Raw genomic sequence first — 23,018 nt, 5'->3', positions numbered from 1 at the left:
ATGCGACTGTATTACGGCCCTAGAAATAAATCCTAGATGAAAAGAATATATTTTCCTAATCAAAAAAGTTTATTCTCAAATACCTGATACTAACTATATTAATTAATGCGACATGAATATACGCTTTATATACGAAATAGTCGTCTTATATTGCCTCTCCCTCGTGGCAATATGCTGCACTTTACCTCTATTGAGCTGCATTTTAACCAAGGCGATGACGCGCCTGGTGTGCGTCTCTTTAAGGAGCTCGAGCAGGCGTTTGAGGCGGACAATGCTGCTGTTGAGTTTGTAAAGCTTGTAAACCATGCTGTACGCAATGTGGAGCGCCTGGTGTGTCAGGAAAAAACATTCGCAGATGAACGTGTAACACTTCTCCGGGGGAAGCTGCCGCTCCTCGGTATAGGGCGCCAGTGTTCTCTCGTCCTCCAGGCCTGAAATATGAAAATAAATTACATTAGTTATATGATTAACTATTGGTATAGTATCAAATTTAGTTATTTTGAAAAGCAATATTAAAAAAAATGTGTAAATCCACACAGAACTGTTTCAGTGTTTTGTCTTGCTGCTTCACATTTACCTCTCTATGCGTATCACTATAAATTAAACTTTAGTCATCTCGAAACTTGAAAGGAAATTATCAGGGACTTTGCTTAAGTAGAGTACTAGGTTTATGATAAAATATATTCCAAACGGTTTCATTTTTGTCGTATAATTTACAGCCTCATGTACAATATATGTGACTGATGGTTCCAGACAACTATTGCTCTCACCTCGTGAGTGAACACACAGTTCCTCTGCCTGTTGGTCGGTGGCGGGGGCCGCTCTGGTGTAGCTGGGCTTCACCTTGAGCAACATTGGACTTCCGGGGGTGGAGAAGGGCGTGCAAAGGTGAAGCAACACGTGACACATGTTCAGGGAGAAGCCGTCGGAACAGAAGTCCTTCTGGAACACCTCCGTCTCGTGTGCCGACCACAGGTCTACTTTGCCTGGAAACGGCGGGGGAACAGATAACACACATAATCATCATCATCACCTATGGCATCATGGAGGGTATATTATGTCAGTTTTTAAATTTTGTAGCTTTTTCATGAATTTAAAGACATGTAAATCTATGATGTTGAAGACCTTCCTGACTATACCGAAGCACAAGACAAGCAATGTGTATCCATATTTATAGCCCATAAGTTGGTACTGCTACCGGAGAACGAACCCCTTCATTTTGTGTGCTAGGCACTTGAAGCACTAATTCCATCGTTAAACAATAGTTCGAATGTTCTGATTATGCAGTTTTATCTGCCTACCTCTGTTGGCGTGTAAACATCTGCCCAGCCAGTTGAGAACGCTGTGTCTCAGGCCGGGTGACAGTTTGATGATCGTCTTCAGGATCCGGTTGATGTCCTCGCAAATCGTGTACAACCGCTGGAAACAGAAGAATTCTCTATGTGCATGTATATAAAACTTCCATGTACTAATTGTTTTGCAGTTTTTAAAGGACCTCTTACTCGGAAATTGTCAAGAACACAAAATGTTTTAATCATGTCGTGGAAATAACCTACCTTAATTGTCCGTTAAGATCGATGAATGCCAATGAGCGTTTGTTTATGGTTAACATAATATTTACATGTAGCTTTAAACGGCTGAGATTTAGGATATTTGAACAATCAACAACATATTTTATTTAGATCTAAAACGCAAAAAAGGAAAGTTTCTATGTGGTCATTAGTCAAGTATCAGATGTAAAAACTGAGTTTGTCAATTCATCCAGGGATTGGTAAAAACTGAGTTTGTCAGTTCATCCAGGCATTGGTAAAAACTGAGTTTGTCAGTTCATCCAGGCATTGGTAAAAATGTTAAAAACATATGTTTGTAATTTTGCCATTTATCTTTCGCATCAGTTGTTTCAGCTCGAAAACGTGTGTTTAAAAAAGAGAATGTTTTTAATATAATAGTTCTTTCTTAACACGCCATACCTTTTCAAATGATATCGACGTAATATGGGGTCAGCTGTCATCCAAACGTCACATAATTGTACATAGGGATGCCTTATTTTGTAACCTTGATAGTGCTCTCACCTGCCATATGAACATGATGGTCTTGTGCAGATCGTGGGTGGATTGTTCAGCCGCATTATCGGCGAAGAACTCGCACGGCACCTCAGCACCACGGGGGCACGGATTCAGGGCGAACATGGCGCCCAGCAGCGTCCGCTCATAACTCCCACCCACTCCCCAGTCCACAGGTGCGTTAAACTCCATGAACACCTGTATTTGAGTGAGCAACATTGACTGGCATAGTAATAGATGGTAAATATGTCAGTATATTAACACATAGATTTTATCTAAATGATTTGCTAGCATTGCATCTTGCTTTCTTATAGTGTAAGTCCCAATTTCTACAGTTGTATTTTGTTTCCCAGAATGCATTCCTGCTAACGACGACCTTACAAGCGCAATATATCAAAAACAATAATGCGTCATGTATTATTTTGTTGTGGTATCATACAATAGCCATGTTGGCAAGACCAACAAAGTGGGGGCCCAGCAATAGTAGCTGAAATGTCACATTGATTGTAAATACAATGGAAATACATTTCTTTTTGCGTACACGTGATTATAAGTCATCGTTCATCTTGGTCAATATAGATGCATGAAAATACACTTTTTAATAGTTTAGTTCTCTACTTAAACAAAACACACTCAATCGATGTTACCTTTGCGAGCGTCTCGGAGCATGTGAACAGTCTAACCACTGACGTATACTGTGAGATTTCGTTTGCATGTGAAAGTTTGAACTCCGTGGTAAACTTTGTACGAATCATCTTGAGAACGGGCACTAGGCATTCCATAACCGCTCCCGGCTGCTGGTCCATCCGCTCAACCAACTTCATTATGAACTCGTAGATTTTGGATTTGGTGTCTGCATTAATGAAGATCCGGAGATTTGCATTATATTTGCCATATAACTCTTGTTATTATGCATTTCAAATAATAAACATTTAGAACGTCTACAGAATTGTCAATATCGAAGTGGAGGCTTGCTCTGATTGCTTTGATAAATAACCCTATTTCATGGTTCGAGTTTTTATACATATTTTAACAACATTAAGAAACCAACGTTCCTCTGTTTTCCACAGCCGATTGAGCGGCATAAATCGAGAATATTACGGGTTTCAGGGTCTTGGCCAACATAGAAAGTTATTTGTATGCCGACAATGGCTCGGTCGCCGACAACGAGACCACTTCATTATATGACAAAACCGATAATATTTACTTTTCGAAATAAAACTATGAACTTTAGTTTGAATTTGTGAAGAAATGACAATATATGGTTACCCAGTAAGTTAACGCCTGCGTCAATACACAGATCTATGAACTGGGCGTAAACATTCTGTTTCTGAAACAGTTTGGGCTGTTGCAAACACAGGGTGGCATTCTGGAAGATCACATTCTCACTCTTGGCTAGTTCTTTTGATGCACCAGCAAACTACATCAAGAAAAGTCATCAATTTCCACATAATTCCGCTGTACGGCTTACACATATTTTGTAATTGTAGCTTTCTAGGTTAACAATAAACCAGTGGTATTCTTCTTTTAAATACGTCTAGAAATGTTGTAGCTATAGTTTGTTTAAAGGAAGATTTGAAGAGTTTTAAATGATGTCCATGTTTAGTAACGATCACTACAATGGGTTGCATTTTTGAGGAGAAATGGTAATTCTTATTCATTGGAATCTCGAAGTACATGTTCCTCTTTAACTGCAGATCGAACATGGGTTTGTAAATATAGAATAAAAACACAAACTGCTAAAGTTTTACTGAAATAAAAACAATATTGCCATTCATTTAACATTTCAATTGATACCAACATTGCACGGGGTCACCAGGTATTAAATTTCCCATTAATGCCGATGGCTAAATAAAATTAATTAAAAAGGTTATTTGCGTATCGGGAATCTCAAAAGGTCGGGATGGCTCAGAGTTAGAATGTCCGCCTCCCGACTAAGAGGTACCGGGTTCGTTCGCCGGTCAGGGGACGTTCTTGTGACCTCTAGCATGGGCACTCAGTTCTGGTGAATTTGACACAGGCAGCGAACTCGAGAGGGTTAGGTTTCTTCACAATCAAGCTTAAACAAATTGACTTAAACTAAATAGATTCGCATGGTTAAGTTATGGATCATTTAAACTACCTTTGGGTCCTCCTTGACGGCCCTCCATCGAACGAAGCAGTGGTAGAGGTACTTGAGAGCGAGCGGTTCCGCCACGGGGGCTGCCTTCAGCAGGGCGGGTGGCGCGTGGCTGGGTGACCCAGGTACCGTAGATACCAATTTACTCCCGGGGTTCCGTAACATCAACCGCTCAAACACAGCCTGGGTTTGATTAAAACATAAATCATAACACCTGAATTGGAAATGGAAATGAAAATGCTTGCGAGAAAGTTCTTAATACTTCTTTAATAATGCATTTATGGAAGATATTAATTACTGATTACAAGATTGTAACCATGTATTTTGTGGCTGAAAACGCACAAATATTTGATTGGTGAATCCTAAAAGATTTACAGTGATTAATTTTCGCCTCATAAGCTGGAAATATCGTATTTTCTGCACCTTTCTATCAAATGAAACATGCTGGCTTTTAAAAGAACCATTGTTTTCGATATTTATTCATCCTTTTTGGTAAATTAAAACAATTGCATCCATTTTGGTATATCTTATTTGGGAGTCAGAGCGCATCTTTATTTTATTGTAATAAAATAATTACTTCACTTATTTCGACGAATAAAGACCAATCAACAGTTGGCTGATACTCATTTGAACACAATTTTGTAAATACAAGCCTAAAATGACTTTGTGTAATTAGCAAAAGCGTTACTGAGACTTTTCAGCTAAATAGAGCATTTCCTTTCTTAAATATATACTGACAATGGAGCTCTATTTTGACATACTGATGAAGTTTTATAATTGTAACAAGCATTGTAATTTCGAATGAAAATTATTATATAAATATATTTTGCACTGTCTCTGGCCGATACCGCCACCAGTGAGTAAAACAATGTTGCTATACAACTATACCTCCTCTATGTTTGTGTGTGTGAGGAGTGCGGGGGTTCCGGCCTTCTTGGCGGTCTCCGCAAGCAGCACGCTCGTCTCCGGAAGGTCGTCCCCCGTCGTCTGGCCTGTAAAGGAATGCAGGTTTTACAATGTCGAACATATCGTCCGTAAATGGGGATAGGGATCATGAGATGAAGAAAGAAGTTATATATGGCGTATAGGTATAGGCCTTCATTGTGCCGATATATGTTTACTGTCGTCTTTGTGGACACTTTCCGGAAGTTCGTCATTCCTTATTGTATGGAATTCATGATTTGGGTACATTATTTTCCCCAAACATAGTTCGACTGATGTAGGGCAAATACCAATATATCCAGCCACTCTCCAATGAAATAAACCAAAGACTGACCGTGATAACAAGCGTATTTTACCATGCTTATACATGGTATAGCTGTATACGTTAATATTGCATGTTGCGCATACGTGATTTCGAGCACAATGTTCAGAAGATCTCAGTGAATCCCGCGCATCAGAGAAAGAAATAACAATTTCTAGTCCGAAATGGTGCATTTTGGGGGTATTTCATTTCTGTTTTTCTCCTAGATTGAAATTTAAAAAAAACTTTGAATATAGGGGGTGCCTTGTGCACCCCCTCCCCCTGGATTCGCTTGTGCGCATGATTTGCAGCAATGACAATGGCGATTACTCGTTATAAAGACGAAGACAGGATGTGCATTGTGCTATTCCCTAGGCATTGATCTGCTTGTTTAAATAGTTATTAATTTAAATAGCAATATTCAGCAAGTATTTATTGGAACTTGAAAACATGCATTACCGTCAGGTGATCTATCAGCTTTGTCCTGAGAGTTGGTGGGGGCATTTTCAAAATCTACTTATTTGCTAACACAATCTTGTTCACGCTGTTGCCGTGATACTGTTTCCAAAACTACAGAGACATCAGACCAATTGTATTTCAAATATGGGTGTGTCGTAATCGCGCCATATTTATACATAAATTTATATATGCCCACCGATGCAACTGCAGCCACCACAGGAATACAACATTTTACAGTTATTGTGTTTAATATGTCCTTTGATTACTCAAACGATTACCTGTGGTCACATGGAACACGTGCTCATATACGGTATTTTCGAGAGTGGAGGCCACAGACGTGCCCTTACCCCGGTGCTGGAGCACATTGTTGTTGTTGGCGGTCGATCCTGAAACACGCACATATCTTTTACACATTTTTTTCTGATTTTATCCCCCATGACAAAATAATTTGCAAGTTCTAGCTTTGGCATTAGAACAAGTTTTTAGTTTTAATGTTTTTAGTTTGATTACAACACTTTCAAAGAAACTCGCTCCCATTGCACAGCCATGGTTATAGAGTATGAGGAATATATGGCTAGACATCGAAAATAAAAGTTCCTGTGAAATGTGAGCAGAAGGTTTGTTACAAACATTACAAACGCCGAAATATCAAATAAGAGCTCTCTATTGATAAAAGATACTAAAAATGTGTCAGAAAAAGCGTTGGTAATGCTGTCTGAAGTCCTGAAGCCCTTATTTATTTGACCGCGTTCATTGTTCAATAACTTAGCTTACACCGTTTATTTTACCATCAATTTACGAGGTCACACAGACGTCCATAGGGACGGGCATTATAATACTAGGTATCATTCTAGATATTGTGAGGGTTACAAATTATTTACAAAGCGAAAAATAGCGCTTCGATCAAAAACCACAGTTCAATGCCAGGATCAAAGCCATGATCTTTGTTTTGCATGGTGTATTGACGGGAAACACGTATTCAGGGCATTAATCGACTTTATCCGTTCACACCATCAGTACAATATCTAGCCGAGCATCGAGTTCAGGATTTAGAAGAAATATTTCTTCATAAGTGTGAGGAATTCCGGTGAGGTCACACTCACACAATTTTTTAAAGAATCAAACCAGTATACGAAAAAATACCATAGGGTTAGGGTCACTTTTGTAGAACTTTTAACCACCTTAGTGCCAGTCAGTGAAAAATGGGCCAGAAAAAAACTTCTACAAAATGAATGCAATGCCGTGACATATTCGAACGATAACATCATGAATTATGGGTGATAAAAGTCCAATTGATAATCTTGTCCGTGATAAAATACCTATAACGTATTGAGGTTATTCAATTGTAGAACATTATAGATATATGATGTTTTAATATCCGAGTTTTAATTTACTCACTTGTTATTTAATCATACAGTTGTTAATTTATTCTGCTGATGTCTTCAAGTATGGGACTAACGTGTATTGCATGAATGATCCCAATATTTGATAACATGTCAGTCTAGTCTATCCTCTTAAAGTCAGCCGACTTAAAATGCAAAAACAAGAATTCATGATAAACTTCTTGTACTGTACATTTGACGAAATAATCAGTGCTCAAATTGAAAAACAATTGAAAAAAATAATTTCGATCTTAGCTAGAAATAAAATGGAAATACAATAACATTTCTTGTATTGTTATATTTGAAGAATTTGGCCGATTTTATCTTTATCAATGTATTTTGTGTACCGTGTATATTTTGTACGTGTATATTATGTACGTGTATATCGTGTACGTGTATGTTGTGTACGTGTATGTTGTGTACGTGTATATTGTGTACGTGTATGTTGTGAACGTGTATATTGTGTGTTGTGTACGTGTGTGTTGTGTACGTGTATGTTGTGTACGTGTGTGTTGTGTACGTGTATGTTGTGTACGTGTATGTTGTGTACGTGTATGTTGTGTACGTGTATGTTGTGTACGTGTATGTTGTGTACGTGTATATTGTGTACGTGTATGTTGTGTACGTGTATGTTGTGTACGTGTATATTGTGTACGTGTATGTTGTGTACGTGTATTTTGTGTACGTGTATGTTGTGTACGTGTATATTGTGTACGTGTATATTGTGTACGTGTATGTTGTGTACGTGTATGTTGTGTACGTGTATGTTGTGTACGTGTATGTTGTGTACGTGTATATTGTGTACGTGTATGTTGTGTACGTGTATATTGTGTACGTGTATGTTGTGTACGTGTATGTTGTGTACGTGTATGTTGTGTACGTGTATATTGTGTACGTGTATATTGTGTACGTGTATATTGTGTACGTGTATGTTGTGTACGTGTATGTTGTGTACGTGTATGTTGTGTACGTGTATGTTGTGTACGTGTATGTTGTGTACGTGTATGTTGTGTACGTGTATGTTGTGTACGTGTATGTTGTGTACGTGTATGTTGTGTACGTGTATGTTGTGTACGTGTATATTGTGTACGTGTATATTGTGTACGTGTATATTGTGTACGTGTATGTTGTGTACGTGTATGTTGTGTACGTGTATGTTGTGTACGTGTATGTTGTGTACGTGTATGTTGTGTACGTGTATGTTGTGTGTTGTGTACGTGTATGTTGTGTACGTGTATGTTGTGTACGTGTATGTTGTGTACGTGTATGTTGTGTACGTGTATATTGTGTACGTGTATATTGTGTACGTGTATGTCGTGTACGTGTATGTTGTGTACGTGTATGTTGTGTACGTGTATGTTGTGTACGTGTATATTGTGTACGTGTATGTTGTGTACGTGTATGTTGTGTGTTGTGTACGTGTATGTTGTGTACGTGTATGTTGTGTACGTGTATATTGTGTACGTGTATGTTGTGAACGTGTATATTGTGTGTTGTGTACGTGTATGTTGTAAGCGTGTATGTTGTGTACGTGTGTGTTGTGTACGTGTATATTGTGTACGTGTATGTTGTGTACGTGTATGTTGTGTACGTGTATGTTGTGTACGTGTATATTGTGTACGTGTATGTTGTGTACGTGTATGTTGTGTGTTGTGTACGTGTATGTTGTGTACGTGTATGTTGTGTACGTGTATATTGTGTACGTGTATGTTGTGAACGTGTATATTGTGTGTTGTGTACGTGTATGTTGTGTACGTGTATGTTGTGTACGTGTATATTGTGTACGTGTATGTTGTGAACGTGTATATTGTGTGTTGTGTACGTGTATGTTGTGTACGTGTATGTTGTGTACGTGTATATTATGTACGTGTTTATTGTGTACGTGTATGTTGTGAACGTGTATGTTGTGTACGTGTTTATTGTGTACGTGTATATTGTGTACGTGTATGTTGTGTACGTGTATGTTGTGTGTTGTGTACGTGTATGTTGTGTACGTGTATGTTGTGTACGTGTATGTTGTGTACGTGTATGTTGTGTGTTGTGTACGTGTATGTTGTGTACGTGTATGTTGTGTGTTGTGTACGTGTATGTTGTGTACGTGTATATTATGTACGTGTTTATTGTGTACGTGTATGTTGTGAACGTGTATGTTGTGTACGTGTTTATTGTGTACGTGTATATTGTGTACGTGTATGTTGTGTACGTGTATGTTGTGTGTTGTGTACGTGTATGTTGTGTACGTGTATGTTGTGTACGTGTATGTTGTGTACGTGTATAATGTGTACGTGTATATTGTGTACGTGTATATTGTGTACGTGTATGTTGTGTACGTGTATTTTGTGTACGTGTATATAGTGTACGTGTATGTTGTGTACGTGTATATTGTGTACGTGTATATTGTGTACGTGTATATAGTGTACGTGTATATTGTGTGCGTGTATATTGTGTACGTGTATATTGTGTACGTGTATATTGTGTACGTGTATATTGGGTACGTGTATGTTGTGTACGTGTATATTGTGTACGTGTATGGTGTGTACGTGTATATTGTGTACGTGTATGTTGTGTACGTGTATGTTGTGTACGTGTATGTTGTGTACGTGTATGTTGTGTACGTGTATGTTGTGTACGTGTATATTGTGTACGTGTATATTGTGTACGTGTATATTGTGTACGTGTATGTTGTGTACGTGTATATTGTGTACGTGTATGGTGTGTACGTGTATATTGTGTACGTGTATGTTGTGTACGTGTATGTTGTGTACGTGTATATTGTGTACGTGTATGTTGTGTACGTGTATGTTGTGTACGTGTATATTGTGTACGTGTATATAGTGTACGTGTATATTGTGTACGTGTATATTGTGTACGTGTATATTGTGTACGTGTATATTGTGTACGTGTATATTGTGTACGTGTATATTGTGTACGTGTATATTGTGTACGTGTATGTTGTGTGTTGTGTACGTGTATATTGTGTACGTGTATATTGTGTACGTGTATATTGTGTACGTGTGTATTGTGTACGTGTATGTTGTGTGTTGTGTACGTGTATATTGTGTACGTGTATATTGTGTACGTGTATGTTGTGTACGTGTATGTTGTGTACGTGTATATTGTGTACGTGTATATAGTGTACGTGTATATTGTGTACGTGTATATTGTGTACGTGTATATTGTGTACGTGTATATTGTGTACGTGTATGTTGTGTACGTGTATGGTGTGTACGTGTATATTGTGTACGTGTATATTGTGTACGTGTATATTGTGTACGTGTATATTGTGTACGTGTATGTTGTGTACGTGTATTTTGTGTACGTGTATATAGTGTACGTGTATGTTGTGTACGTGTATATTGTGTACGTGTATATTGTGTACGTGTATATAGTGTACGTGTATATTGTGTGCGTGTATATTGTGTACGTGTATATTGTGTACGTGTATATTGTGTACGTGTATATTGTGTACGTGTATATTGTGTACGTGTATATTGTGTACGTGTATGTTGTGTACGTGTATATTGTGTACGTGTATATAGTGTACGTGTATATTGTGTACGTGTATATTGTGTACGTGTATATTGTGTACGTGTATATTGTGTACGTGTATATTGTGTACGTGTATGTTGTGTACGTGTATATTGTGTACGTGTATATTGTGTACGTGTATATTGTGTACGTGTATATTGTGTACGTGTATTTTGTGTACGTGTATATTGTGTACGTGTATATTGTGTACGTGTATATTGTGTACGTGTATATTGTGTACGTGTATGTTGTGTACGTGTATATTGTGTACGTGTATATTGTGTACGTGTATGTTGTGTACGTGTATTTTGTGTACGTGTATGTTGTGTAAGTGTATATTGTGTACGTGTATGTTGTGTACGTGTATAATGTGTACGTGTATGTTGTGTACGTGTATATTGTGTACGTGTATATTGTGTGCGTGTATGTTGTGTACGTGTATGTTGTGTACGTGTATGTTGTGTACGTGTATAATGTGTACGTGTATATTGTGTACGTGTATATTGTGTACGTGTATGTTGTGTACGTGTATGTTGTGTACGTGTATGTTGTGTACGTGTATGTTGTGAACGTGTATGTTGTATACGTGTATGTTGTGTACGTGTATGTTGTGTGTTGTGTACGTGTATGTTGTGTACGTGTATGTTGTATACGTGTATGTTGTGTACGTGTATAATGTGTACGTGTATGTTGTGTACGTGTATATTGTGTACGTGTATGTTGTGTACGTGTATGTTGTGTACGTGTATGTTGTGTACGTGTATGTTGTGTACGTGTATGTTGTGTGTTGTGTACGTGTATGTTGTGTACGTGTATGTTGTGTACGTGTATGTTGTGTACGTGTATGTTGTGTACGTGTATGTTGTGTACGTGTATGTTGTGTGTTGTGTACGTGTATATTGTGTACGTGTATGTTGTGTACGTGTATATTGTGTACGTGTATATTGTGTACGTGTATATTGTGTACGTGTATGTTGTGTACGTGTATATTGTGTACGTGTATATTGTGTACGTGTATATTGTGTACGTGTATATTGTGTACGTGTATGTTGTGTACGTGTATATTGTGTACGTGTATATTGTGTACGTGTATATTGTGTACGTGTATATTGTGTACGTGTATGTTGTGTACGTGTATATCGTGTACGTGTATATTGTGTACGTGTATATTGTGTACGTGTATATTGTGTACGTGTTTATTGTGTACGTGTATGTTGTGTACGTGTATATTGTGTACGTGTATTTTGTGTACGTGTATGTTGTGTACGTGTATGTTGTGTACGTGTATGTTGTGTACGTGTATGTTGTGTACGTGTATATTGTGTACGTGTATGTTGTGTACGTGTATATTGTGTACGTGTATATTGTGTACGTGTATATTGTGTACGTGTATGTTGTGTACGTGTATGTTGTGTACGTGTATGTTGTGTACGTGTATGTTGTGTACGTGTATATTGTGTACGTGTATATTGTGTACGTGTATTTTGTGTACGTGTATGTTGTGTACGTGTATGTTGTGTACGTGTATGTTGTGTACGTGTATATTGTGTACGTGTATATTGTGTACGTGTTTATTGTGTACGTGTATGTTGTGTACGTGTATATTGTGTACGTGTATTTTGTGTACGTGTATATTGTGTACGTGTATGTTGTGTACGTGTATGTTGTGTACGTGTATATTGTGTACGTGTATATTGTGTACGTGTATATTGTGTACGTGTATGTTGTGTACGTGTATGTTGTGTACGTGTATATTGTGTACGTGTATATTGTGTACGTGTATATTGTGTACGTGTATGTTGTGTACGTGTATATTGTGTACGTGTATATTGTGTACGTGTATATTGTGTACGTGTATATTGTGTACGTGTATATTGTGTACGTGTATGTTGTGTACGTGTATATTGTGTACGTGTATTTTGTGTACGTGTATGTTGTGTACGTGTATGTTGTGTACGTGTATATTGTGTACGTGTATGTTGTGTACGTGTATGTTGTGTACGTGTATGTTGTATGTTGTGAACGTGTATGCTGTGCGTGTGTTTTGTGTACTAGGATATGTGTATTGTACGTGCATGTTGTGTACGTGTATGCTAGTACGTGTATATTGTGCACGTGTATGTTGTGCACGTGGATGTTGTGTAGGTGGATGTTGTGTACGTGGATGTTGTGTACGTGTATTGTATGTGTATTGTACGAGTATGTTGTGTATGTGTACGTTTGTACGTGTATGTTGTGCACGTGTACACAAGGTGTATGCTGTGTACGTGTATGTTGTGTACGTGTTTGTTGTGTTCGTGGATGTTGTGTACTTGAATGTTGTGTGCGTGTATGTTGTGTACGTGTATGTTGTGTACGTGTATGTTGTGTACGTGTATGGTGTGTACGTGGATGTTATGTGCGTGTATATTGTGTACGTGTATATTGTGAACGTGGATGTTGTGAACGTGTATGTTGTGTACGTGGATGTTGTGTACGTGGATGTTGGGTACGTGTAAGTGTGAACGTGTATGGTGTGTACGTTGATGTTGTGTGCGTGTATATTGTGTACGTCGATGTTGTGTACGTCGATATTGTGTACGTGTATGGTACGTGGATATTGTGTACGTGGATGGTGTGTACGTGGATGTTGTGTACGTGGATGTTGCGTACGTGTATGTTGTGTAAGTGGATGGTGTGTACGTGGATGTTGTTTACCTGGATGGTGTGTACGTGGATGTTGTGTACGTGGATTGTGTGTACGTGGATCTTGTGTACGTGTATGTTGTGTACGTGTATATTATGTACGTGTATATTGTGTACGTGGATCGTGTGTACGTGTGTGTTGTGTACGTGTTTGTTGTGTAAGTGGTGTACGTGTATGTTGTGTTCGCGGATGTTGTGTACGTGGATGTTGTGTACGTGGATGTTGTGTACGTGGCTATTGTGTACGTGTAAGCTGTGTACGTGTATGGTGTGTACGTGGATATTGTGTACGTGTATGGTGTGTACGTGTAAGGTGTGTACGTGTAAGGTGTGTACGTGTATGGTGTGTACGTGGATATTGTTTACGTGGATGCTGTGTACGTGGATGCTGTGTACGTGTATGGTGTGTACGTGTATATTGTGTACGTGTATATTGTGTACGTGTATATTGTGTACGTGTATGTTGTGTACGTGTATATTGTGTACGTGTATATTGTGTACGTGTATATTGTGTACGTGTATATTGTGTACGTGTATTTTGTGTACGTGTATATTGTGTACGTGTATATTGTGTACGTGTATATTGTGTACGTGTATATTGTGTACGTGTATGTTGTGTACGTGTATATTGTGTACGTGTATATTGTGTACGTGTATGTTGTGTACGTGTATTTTGTGTACGTGTATGTTGTGTAAGTGTATATTGTGTACGTGTATGTTGTGTACGTGTATAATGTGTACGTGTATGTTGTGTACGTGTATATTGTGTACGTGTATATTGTGTGCGTGTATGTTGTGTACGTGTATGTTGTGTACGTGTATGTTGTGTACGTGTATAATGTGTACGTGTATATTGTGTACGTGTATATTGTGTACGTGTATGTTGTGTACGTGTATGTTGTGTACGTGTATGTTGTGTACGTGTATGTTGTGAACGTGTATGTTGTATACGTGTATGTTGTGTACGTGTATGTTGTGTGTTGTGTACGTGTATGTTGTGTACGTGTATGTTGTATACGTGTATGTTGTGTACGTGTATAATGTGTACGTGTATGTTGTGTACGTGTATATTGTGTACGTGTATGTTGTGTACGTGTATGTTGTGTACGTGTATGTTGTGTACGTGTATGTTGTGTACGTGTATGTTGTGTGTTGTGTACGTGTATGTTGTGTACGTGTATGTTGTGTACGTGTATGTTGTGTACGTGTATGTTGTGTACGTGTATGTTGTGTACGTGTATGTTGTGTACGTGTATGTTGTGTGTTGTGTACGTGTATATTGTGTACGTGTATGTTGTGTACGTGTATATTGTGTACGTGTATATTGTGTACGTGTATATTGTGTACGTGTATGTTGTGTACGTGTATATTGTGTACGTGTATATTGTGTACGTGTATATTGTGTACGTGTATATTGTGTACGTGTATGTTGTGTACGTGTATATTGTGTACGTGTATATTGTGTACGTGTATATTGTGTACGTGTATATTGTGTACGTGTATGTTGTGTACGTGTATATCGTGTACGTGTATATTGTGTACGTGTATATTGTGTACGTGTATATTATGTACGTGTTTATTGTGTACGTGTATGTTGTGTACGTGTATATTGTGTACGTGTATTTTGTGTACGTGTATGTTGTGTACGTGTATGTTGTGTACGTGTATGTTGTGTACGTGTATGTTGTGTACGTGTATATTGTGTACGTGTATGTTGTGTACGTGTATATTGTGTACGTGTATATTGTGTACGTGTATATTGTGTACGTGTATGTTGTGTACGTGTATGTTGTGTACGTGTATGTTGTGTACGTGTATGTTGTGTACGTGTATATTGTGTACGTGTATATTGTGTACGTGTATTTTGTGTACGTGTATGTTGTGTACGTGTATGTTGTGTACGTGTATGTTGTGTACGTGTATATTGTGTACGTGTATATTGTGTACGTGTTTATTGTGTACGTGTATGTTGTGTACGTGTATATTGTGTACGTGTATTTTGTGTACGTGTATATTGTGTACGTGTATGTTGTGTACGTGTATGTTGTGTACGTGTATATTGTGTACGTGTATATTGTGTACGTGTATATTGTGTACGTGTATGTTGTGTACGTGTATGTTGTGTACGTGTATATTGTGTACGTGTATATTGTGTACGTGTATATTGTGTACGTGTATGTTGTGTACGTGTATATTGTGTACGTGTATATTGTGTACGTGTATATTGTGTACGTGTATATTGTGTACGTGTATATTGTGTACGTGTATGTTGTGTACGTGTATATTGTGTACGTGTATTTTGTGTACGTGTATGTTGTGTACGTGTATGTTGTGTACGTGTATATTGTGTACGTGTATGTTGTGTACGTGTATGTTGTGTACGTGTATGTTGTATGTTGTGAACGTGTATGCTGTGCGTGTGTTTTGTGTACTAGGATATGTGTATTGTACGTGCATGTTGTGTACGTGTATGCTAGTACGTGTATAATGTGCACGTGTATGCTGTGCACGTGGATGTTGTGTAGGTGGATGTTGTGTACGTGGATGTTGTGTACGTGTATTGTATGTGTATTGTACGAGTATGTTGTGTATGTGTACGTTAGTTAGTGTATGTTGTGCACGTGTACACAAGGTGTATGCTGTGTACGTGTATGTTGTGTACGTGTTTGTTGTGTACGTGGATGTTGTGTACTTGAATGTTGTGTACGTGTATGTTGTGTACGTGTATGTTGTGTACGTGTATGTTGTGCACGTGTATGGTGTGTACGTGGATGTTATGTGCGTGTATATTGTGTACGTGTATATTGTGAACGTGGATGTTGTGAACGTGTATGTTGTGTACGTGGATGTTGTGTACGTGGATGTTGGGTACGTGTAAGTGTGAACGTGTATGGTGTGTACGTTGATGTTGTGTGCGTGTATATTGTGTACGTCGATGTTGTGTACGTCGATATTGTGTACGTGTATGGTACGTGGATATTGTGTACGTGGATGGTGTGTACGTGGATGTTGTGTACGTGGATGTTGCGTACGTGTATGTTGTGTAAGTGGATGGTGTGTACGTGGATGTTGTTTACCTGGATGGTGTGTACGTGGATGTTGTGTACGTGGATTGTGTGTACGTGGATCTTGTGTACGTGTATGTTGTGTACGTGTATATTATGTACGTGTATATTGTGTACGTGGATCGTGTGTACGTGTGTGTTGTGTACGTGTTTGTTGTGTAAGTGGTGTACGTGTATGTTGTGTTCGCGGATGTTGTGTACGTGGATGTTGTGTACGTGGATGTTGTGTACGTGGCTATTGTGTACGTGTAAGCTGTGTACGTGTATGGTGTGTACGTGGATATTGTGTACGTGTATGGTGTGTACGTGTAAGGTGTGTACGTGTAAGGTGTGTACGTGTATGGTGTGTACGTGGATATTGTTTACGTGGATGCTGTGTACGTGGATGCTGTGTACGTGTATGGTGTGTACGTGGATACTGTGTACGTGGATATCGTGTTCGTGGATGTTGTGTACGTGGATGTTGTGAACATAGATGTTGTGTACGTGTAAGGTGTGTACGTGTATGGTGTGTACGTGTATGATGTGTACGTGGATACTGTGTACGTGGATAATGTGTACATGTATGGTACGTGGATATTGTGTACGTGTATAGTACGTGGATATTGTGTACGTGGATATTGTGTACGTGTATGGTACGTGGATATTGTGTACGTATATAGTACGTGGATATTGTGTACGTGTATGGTACGTGGATATTGTGTACGTGTATAATACGTGGATATTGTATAGGGGTATGGTACGTGGATATTGTGTACGTGTATAATACGTGGATATTGTGTACATGTATGGTACGTGGATATTGTGTACGTGGATATTGTGTACGTGTATGGTACGTGGATACTGTGTACGTGTATAGTACCTGGATATTTTGTACGTGTATAATACGTGGATATTGTGTACGTGTATAATACGTGGATATTGTGTACGTGTATAATACGTGGATATTGTGTACATGTATGGTACGTGGATATTATGTACGTGGATATTGTGTACGTGTATGTAGTGTAGGTGGATGTTTTGTATGTGGCTGTTGTGTACGTGCGTGTTGTGTACGTGTATGGTACGTGGATGTTGTGTACGTGGATGTTGTGTACGTGTATGAGGTATACGTGGATATTTTGTACGTGGATATTGTGTACGGATATTGTGTACGTGGATATTGTGTACGTGGATGTTGTGTACGTGTGTGTTGTGTACGTGTATGGTACGTAGATATTGTGTACGTGGATGATGTGTACGTGTATTAACGAATGGACGAATGTAATCAGTCGTATCTTTTTGTGACATGTGAAGCTTCCACGTCAAAAAAGCCCAAAAGTAAAGTAAGGATGTAGTGTCCAAATGTGTGTGGTATTGCTAAAATGAGGCATTTTGACCAAAATGGTGCTTAAACAGTTTAGCTTAATGGTCAAAAGACTAGGAGTTATTCAACCATAAGAGATTAGCCTTACTATCAACGCATGTTATCATGGAATTACTTATTCGAGTAGATATACTTCTTTTTCGAAACCAAAATGTCAGGGTTTTTGGAATGTTTCTTTGATTTTGCTATTAAAAAGTTAAATCAAATTTATAACCTACTATTAAACTGTAAATCTTGTATGTTGTCTCGGGCTGGCCCTTGTGTGTATGAATTCACCAAAATGGAGGAGGGAGCTAGGGGCTTTCGACTTTGAGCATATTTAATATGGGGCGTTTCCGTTATGTAGGGAGCGAATGTTGTTGTAATGTATTAAGTCAATACATTTAACTACCTTGTTCTGACGGGGAATTAGTCGGGTTAGTCACAAGCTTTCCATTAGTTTGATCTGAAAATTAACACTTTAGTAAAGCACATGTTAAAACAATCTAACGTGATATTCTCATTACTAGATTACTAGTAGCTGCAGTATAACTAGTTCATGCCATAAAATATGAGCATAGAAAATATTCGTCAAAGATGATTTCTACATTCCTTATTTAATCAAACTTTGCAGAATAAACACGGGTAGTGTTTGCTGTTTAAAAACAACAAAGTCAAATTATAATTAGACTGAAAATGACCTTATCAATAAACGTAAGTCGCCTTTGTGTTGAACCGCTTCAATGTGTTGCGCTTAAATGTAAAAATGTACGAACCTTTTCGCAGCGAGCCGCGTCCCGCAGGCTCTGACAATGGCCTCTGTGGTAGATGGGAATCTAAGATAAGATAATATAAAACAATGAGTCGGCAGGACAAATGACATGCATTTTACCGTTTCCAAGTAAAACCCATCTATGTATCGAAGATAATTCGAGCGTAAATACAACACGGGACGCTTTAATTCCAGTATACTGTAACATTTGGCCATCGCAGAAGTCATTTTTCTGCTAGTCCATGCTAACATTTGTAGCTTAAAAATACTACTGTACAAACCTTTACTGGCTGAAGACCCCATGATTTACTGTGCATCTGAAAGGATAATACATGTAAGGGTAAAACGTAAGTAAAACGTATTTAATGAGCAGTGTAGGCATACTTTATGGTTTTGCAACTTAAATGACGCAAGTGTGAGCCATGTATGCACGATCCATGGTTTGCAACTCAAGGCATGCAAGAATGAGCCATGCATGCATGATCCATGGTATGCAACTCAAGGCATGCAAGAATGAGCCATGTATGCACGATCCATGGTATGCAGCTCAAGGCATGCAAGAATGAGCCATGTATGCACGATCCATGGTTTGCAACTCAAGGTATGCAAGTAGAAGCCATGTATGCACGATCCATGGTTTGCAACTCAATGCATGCAAGAATGAGCCATGAATGGACGATCCATGGTTTGCAACTCAAGGTATGCAAGTAGAAGCCATGTATGCACGATCCATGGTTTGCAACTCAATGCATGCAAGAATGAGCCATGCATGCACGACCCATGGTAGGCAACTCAAGGCATGCAAGAATGAGCCATGTATGCACGATCCATGGTTTGCAACTCAAGGCATGCAAGTAGAAGCCATATATGAACAATCCATGGTTTGCAACTTAAAGCATGCAAGAATAAGCCATGCATGTTTGCACGATCCATTGTTTTGCAACTCAAGGCATGCAAGGGTGAGCCATGAATGGACGATCCATGGTTTGCAACTCAAGGCATGCAAGTAGATGTCATGTATGCACGATCCATGGTTTTTCAACTAAAGTCATATGAGTATGAACTATCTGACGAATCATAATAATCTAACAAAAAATATCGGACGCAACAAAAATACTTAAAAGTCCGAAAACATAGATAGGCATAAGATAGTGAAAGAAAGGGAAACAACAGAAGGATAGAAGTGTTGCCGAAAGGAAGGCGAGAAGGAATGATTGAAGGAAGACAAAAAAGAATAATGGAAGTAAAGTGAGAACGAATGACGGAATGAAGTCGAGAAGGAATGATGGAATGAAGGTGAGAAGGAATAATGCATGGAAGACGGGAAGGAATGATGGAAGTGTATGAAGACGGGAAAGAATGATGGTAAGAAGGTGAGAAGGATCGATGGAAGGAAGGCGAAAAGGATGGAAGGATTGCGGGAATGGTGGAAGGAAGGTGGGAAGGAATGATGGAAGGAAGATGAGAAGGGATGATTGAAGGAAGACGGGAAGGAATGGTGGAAGGAAGGCGAGCAGGAATGATGGAAGGAAGGTGAGAATGAATGATGGAAGGAGGGTGAGAATGAATGATGGAAGAAAGACGGGAAGGAATGATGGAAGGAAGGTGAGAAGGAATGATGGAAGGTAGGTTAGAAGGAAAGATGGAAGGAAGGTGATACTGAATAATGGAAGAAAGGCGGGAAGAAATGATGGAAGGGATGCACGAAGAAATGATGGATGGAAGGTTGAAATGATGGCGGAAGAAAGTCGAGAAGGAATGGTAAAAGGAGAGTTGGAAGGAATGCAAGAAGGAATGCAAAAAGGAATAATGGAAGGAAGTGAGGAAGGAATGATGGATGGAATGGTGGAAGGAATGCAAGAGAGAATGATGGAAGGAAGACAAGAAGGAATGCTGGAAGGAAGGTTACAAGGAATGATCGCAGGAAGGTTAGAAGGAATGATAACGAAGACACAGACTCAGAACTTGATAATGAAGGCAGATTATGTTAGCTACCACGTTTATTGATATATTCAAGCTTTCTTATGGGAACATCGATACCATTATACATTCAATCAGATTTAACCATTTGAAGCGAATACTTATATGTGAAAATGGCTAAATAATTAATATGAATGATTCTTTAAGATTTAATGTTTCGGCACCAGCATGTTATGAAATAGCACTGTCATGCTTAATTTGCATAGTATAAATGTGTTCCATATATGGGTCCATTACATCAGGGAGGAAGTATATGCTAGTGTTCCGTTCATGGGTCTGTCCATTACATCAGTGAGGTAGTATATGCTAGTGGTCCGTTCATGGGTCTGTCCATTACATCAGTGAGGTAGTATATGCTAGTGTTCCGTTCATGGGTCTGTCCATTACATCAGTGAGGTAGTATATGCTAGTGTTCCGTTCATGGGTCTGTCCATTACATCAGTGAGGTAGTATATGCTAGACGGTCCGTTCATGGGTCTGTCCATTACATCAGTGAGGTAGTATATGCTAGTGGTCCGTTCATGGGTCTGTCCATTACATCAGCGAGGTAGTATATGCTAGTGGTCCGTTCATGGGTCTGTCCATTACATCAGCGAGGTAGTATATGCTAGTGGTCCGTTCATGGGTCTGTCCATTACTTCAGCGAACTAGTATATGCTAGTGGTCAGTTCATGGGTCTGTCCATTACATCAGCGAACTAGTATATGCTAGTGGCCCGTTCATGGGTCTGTCCATTACTTCAGCGATGTAGTATATGCTAGTGGTCCGTTCATGTGACTGTCCATTACTTCAGCGAGGTAGTATATGCTAGTGGCCCGTTCATGGGTCTGTCCATTACTTCAGCGATGTAGTATATGCTAGTGGTCCGTTCATGGGTCTGTGCATTACATCAGCGAGGTAGTATATGCTAGTGGTCCGTTCATGGGTCTGTGCATTACATCAGCAAACTAGTATATGCTAGTGGTCCGTGCATGGGTCTGTGCATTACATCAGCGAACTAGTATATGCTAGACGGTCCGTTCATGGGTCTGTCCATTACATCAGTGAGGTAGTATATGCTAGTGGTCCGTTCATGGGTCTGTCCATTACATCAGCGAACTAGTATATGCTAGTGGTCCGTTCATGGGTCTGTCCATTACATCAGCGAACTAGTATATGCTAGTGGTCCGTTCATGGGTCTGTCCATTACATCAGCGAACTAGTATATGCTAGTGGTCCGTTCATGGGTCTGTCCATTACATCAGCGAGGTAGAATATGCTAGACGGTCCGTGCATGGGTCTGTGCATTACATCAGCGAGGTAGTATATGCTAGTGGTCCGTTCATGGGTCTCTCCGTTTTATCAGGGATGTAGTATATGCTAGTGGCCCGTGCATGGGTCTGTCCATTACATCAGCGAGGTAGAATATGCTAGTGGTCCGTTCATGGGTCTGTGCATTACATCAGCGAGGTAGAATATGCTAGTGGTCCGTTCATGGGTCTGTCCATTACATCAGCGAGGTAGTATTTGCTTATCATGTAATATGCCATATGGTATGATTTAAAAACATAAAACAATAAAACATAAATCAATGCATATTTAATAAAGGTATGAAGTGATAAATTTACTACCTTTAGCAGTGGTTCCAAACTTCGTTGTTTGTCTGTGTAATTATATTAAAATAACTTAATTAAACATTTTCGTTACATAGAGTCCTAGTTTTTGGTCAACTTCCACACATTTTAAACTGCAAGTATTAAATCCTTTATTGAATACAATACTAAAGGTACGAAAACCCGTTTGTTCTATACAGCGATCACCCTAGATCAGGTGTTCAATCGAAGAGTATCGATTTTGTCTTTTTCCGATATGGCAATGTTTACAAGGTATAGCATTCATTCGCCGATGTTATGACGAAAGCTTTAATACTGCCAATCAATGTTTTGTATCTAGGTTCGCTGTTAATAATAACACTAATCTCATCGTCGTTCCTGCTTCGATATGAATTTCATTTATTGAAAAGGAACATTATTAACGCGGAATAAGCCAGTTGTAGACTAATGTGAAATGCGGACGTCTGGTGACCTTGCGTTGTTTTAAATGTTAATCGAAAGAGTTTTGACAAGAAAAACAAACGTAAATTACACCGAATCCAAATGATATAAACATAATATTGGGCCACCAGGCACCAAAATGTTGCTCCGTGTCGGTTGTATAGAACCTAAAAGTGAACAACGTTGTTGGCTTCACCGCTGTTAACTCTCAAACCTCCGTAATTTAATAGCTACTCGTATAATCTGCAGTATTTGCTTGGAGACAGCAGTTTGATCTGTACTTCTTTTATCTAAATAATGAGCACATCATAAACTCTTTTACGTTTAAAAGTTAAAAACTATGT

General features: G+C 38.9%; 1 protein-coding gene across 2 annotated transcripts in view; it reads right to left on the bottom strand.

Annotated features, from left to right (window-relative positions):
* LOC128245143 (ubiquitin conjugation factor E4 A-like) overlaps positions 1 to 22,780 on the bottom strand; it is a 28,365-nt gene extending 5,585 nt beyond the window's left edge. The window contains exons 1-13 of one of the 2 annotated variants that reach the window (XM_052963390.1): positions 22,252 to 22,780; positions 18,943 to 18,978; positions 18,666 to 18,725; positions 18,302 to 18,355; positions 6,163 to 6,270; positions 5,071 to 5,174; positions 4,186 to 4,365; positions 3,333 to 3,483; positions 2,711 to 2,916; positions 2,073 to 2,261; positions 1,302 to 1,419; positions 771 to 986; positions 186 to 431 (exon numbers count right to left, since the gene is read on the bottom strand). In XM_052963390.1, coding sequence (XP_052819350.1) covers positions 186 to 431; positions 771 to 986; positions 1,302 to 1,419; positions 2,073 to 2,261; positions 2,711 to 2,916; positions 3,333 to 3,483; positions 4,186 to 4,365; positions 5,071 to 5,174; positions 6,163 to 6,270; positions 18,302 to 18,355; positions 18,666 to 18,725; positions 18,943 to 18,964 — 1,654 coding nt within the window. In that variant the 5' untranslated portion in view covers positions 18,965 to 18,978; positions 22,252 to 22,780. The remainder of the gene's footprint in view (positions 1 to 185; positions 432 to 770; positions 987 to 1,301; positions 1,420 to 2,072; positions 2,262 to 2,710; positions 2,917 to 3,332; positions 3,484 to 4,185; positions 4,366 to 5,070; positions 5,175 to 6,162; positions 6,271 to 18,301; positions 18,356 to 18,665; positions 18,726 to 18,942; positions 18,979 to 22,251) is intronic. The other variant, XM_052963397.1, reaches the window with a different exon arrangement.
* Between the last annotated feature and the right edge of the window lie 238 nt (positions 22,781 to 23,018).

The sequence above is a fragment of the Mya arenaria genome, chromosome 2, assembly GCF_026914265.1.
Source record: "Mya arenaria isolate MELC-2E11 chromosome 2, ASM2691426v1".
Classification (NCBI taxonomy): domain Eukaryota; kingdom Metazoa; phylum Mollusca; class Bivalvia; order Myida; family Myidae; genus Mya; species Mya arenaria.
The sequence above is the reverse complement of the archived record's forward strand: the minus strand, read 5'-3'. Positions and strand labels throughout refer to the sequence as shown.